Here is a 2,961-nt window from a genome sequence, read left to right as displayed (position 1 = left end):
CACACACACACACACACACACACACACAAAATGAAAGAAAAGGAAATGCACTACATTTTAGGATTGTCAGGGAAAAGACACTTTCCAGAAAACTTAGTTGAAAGTCCACTATCCGAATCTAATTTAGATCAGTTTGACACACTTTTCTTTTGTGGTAAACTCTCCTTGAATAATGAGTTGGATAATGTGGGTTTTCTCAGTTTGGTTGGTATTTACTCTTTGCTGTACCTGTACCCTCAACAGCAGATATGTACCTGCCTGTTACTGTAGGTTGTTGGACTGATATAGGTTGTATGAAAAAACGTCAATCAACATTGCTCTGCAGGTGCTTATTCTATTTTTGCTGACTCTGTGTTGGGGAAACCAAAACTAACCAGGCTACACCAGGAAGCAACAAGGACAGCAACTTCACAGAAAAGATAATAACACTTAAAAGAAATTGGTAAATAGGTAAACTAGCACTGACTGCTTGTTAGGACAGTAAAGTGCTGTATGTTATAGCTTGGAGGATGACTAGTTAGGACATTTAACACATGACAGTGTTCTATTTCACAGTCATTTTTAAATACTTAGAATTCAATAAACATTTTAGTAACCCATTCTCATTTTTTCCACCTGAGATAAGGGACTGACCAGTGTGTGCTGCCACTGCAGCGTGAAGAAGTAGAGGACACTAATGAAGTGAATTCTAAACTGTAAATGTGACTCTCTCCAGTGCAGAATGGTTATGTAAGCAAAGTACAGCACATTCACGTTTGTCACAATCACACCTGACATGAAACTGAAATGTACAAAACAAAAACAAAAACAACTGTTTGAAACTTTTTGTTTCCTTATACCAAAAGAATTTCCCATGAAGTTCCCTTTATATTTTGGTTGATAAAGTATTCCCAGCTTTGAGAGATAATGTCACTTTCCTTTCTTTCTTTGCCGTCATCTACTAACATCATTGCTTTAATGGGACTTGTCTCCCAGAAGACCACATCCTGAAAGAAACATACTAAACCTTTCTAACATTTTACAGTTTCTAAACATTGATGATGTGGAACTGAACCCATCACTGTTTTGGCTCTAATCATCTAGTCCACCTACTGTAATGATTTGGTTTTACTGGTAACTGTATGTAATTGGGATTTTTTTTGACATAGACTTTGATGTCAAAACTGGAACTGTTACCCGAGGTGTCTTGAAACGTGTGAAAACTTATGCTAGAAATTTTACATTTGTACTTTTCAATTTGGAGTGATTACAGAAAAGCCAAATTAGATCCACTGTGACTCAATGTGTATAAAGTACCTGACAAAATTCAAATATGCTTAATGTTTTTTATTAGTGGCATAAAATATAATACAGGGATCCAACAGTCAAATAGGTAAAGGATATGGCCGGGTTTGTGAAAAAAGTACACAGTACTATAAGGCAGTGCTGTCTAACATTTTGGGCTTGTGACTCCTGAAAATGAAGCCAAATCTAAGAGTGATTCTTTGTCACCTGTTGCAGAAGTCTATCAACTAAAGAGGTATTATCATACAATCATCTAATAAATTAAAACCCCTCTGATTAATTGGCAACCTTTTGAGGGTATCCTGAAACCCAGGTTGGAAACCACTGCTGCAAGGCATGAGCTATCAAGTGTATAATGTGGCAGTAACAATTTATAATAAAGAAAATGTATTATTCATGTTATTTCTATGTTGAGACTATTGGCAATAGTTGGCATTGGGTTTAAATACCCCAGAATGACAAAGCTTTTCTTTGTTTTGTTTTTTTTTACATGTTTTTATTTGGTTGCTTTGTTGCCAACAGGAAGGGGAACAAAGTTGAAAGCTTTAAGTCATACTCTTGAAAGTTCCTCATGACCCTTTATTTTCTGGGCAAATATTTTGAGACTTACTTACAGTCACAAAGTGAGACACAATACAAAAATAAAATGGAAAATATTTTTTTTTAAGGATGGAAGAATATTCGTGCTGTGTCAGTGCTGGAGCTTGGTCTGGCTACACCGCTGATCTACAGTATTCAAGGAAAGGGATAAAAAAACGTTCTGGTGTGTCGCTAAACCTGAGATGCAGCGACAGAGCCCTTACAAAATAGATAGCAGAGGTTGCGGAAGGAGAGGGATATCCGGCGTGTGATATCAGGCTTTATCCCAACAATGTACATCCGGTCAACCAGACTATGTTGCCACTCACATCAGATATCAGATTAGGATCTGATATCATGTATGATGATGTCAGAAATGTTTCTGGAAGTCTTTATTGTCTAAATGATGTTACACTGTTGCCTGCTGTAACCACTCAGCTCAATAAAGGCAAATTCTTACTTACATACTGAGCATAAAGTAACTAACCTGTGAACCTTAAAACAGACTTTACACTTTCATTTTGTTCACAGTCATTTAAAAAATAAGATTCAAATCATTTTAACCCACATTTTCACCTATTAAATGAGGGAACATACAAGTACATGTAAGGAGGTTACCGTATTAGTCAGGTTTTTATCCGTTTTAGTTCCACTTGCCCAAGCAACCACACACTGCTCTAAAACCACTGACAGAGCAATACCCCCATGTGTTTTATCCACATACTGTACATGCAGATATGATGTGATTAGGTGACATCTATTCAAGTATCTGAAATAACCCCAACATTGTACAAGAAATGTAATGATGGGGACACAGAAGCACACATAAAAGTCCTTGTAGGAGCCCTTCTGGAGGTCCAGGTTGGTAAAACCTCTAAAGCTGCAGAGTCTGTAGGAGGTCTGTGGCATTTTACGGAGCGGCAGTAGAACATCATCTGACTCCCGTCTTGATGTCTGATACTTTCATATTTCTCTTCCAAACTTGAGGGATCTGTATCACAAACAGGAGGAATGACACATAGGACTTAATCTTTAAAGACTCTTTTATCTGGCATTATAGTGTGTGTGTGTGTGTGTGTGTGTGTGTGTGTGTGTGTG

General features: G+C 37.3%; 1 protein-coding gene across 2 annotated transcripts in view; it reads right to left on the bottom strand.

Annotated features, from left to right (window-relative positions):
- Positions 1-2,961, bottom strand: part of mrs2 (magnesium transporter MRS2) — a 29,910-nt gene that overhangs the window by 17,800 nt on the left and 9,149 nt on the right. Inside the window, exons 12-13 of one of the 2 annotated variants that reach the window (XR_004332475.1) lie at positions 2,517-2,854; positions 229-235 (exon numbers count right to left, since the gene is read on the bottom strand). Coding sequence is in view for 1 of the 2 variants with exons in the window: in XM_032519035.1 (XP_032374926.1) it covers positions 2,795-2,854 (60 nt within the window). In the remaining variant the exon portion in view is untranslated. Of the gene's footprint in view, positions 1-228; positions 236-1,837; positions 2,855-2,961 lie in introns of those variants that run through there. The other variant, XM_032519035.1, reaches the window with a different exon arrangement.

This window comes from Etheostoma spectabile, chromosome 6 (assembly GCF_008692095.1).
Source record: "Etheostoma spectabile isolate EspeVRDwgs_2016 chromosome 6, UIUC_Espe_1.0, whole genome shotgun sequence".
NCBI lineage: Eukaryota > Metazoa > Chordata > Actinopteri > Perciformes > Percidae > Etheostoma > Etheostoma spectabile.
This window is presented reverse-complemented; position numbering and strand designations above follow the sequence as displayed.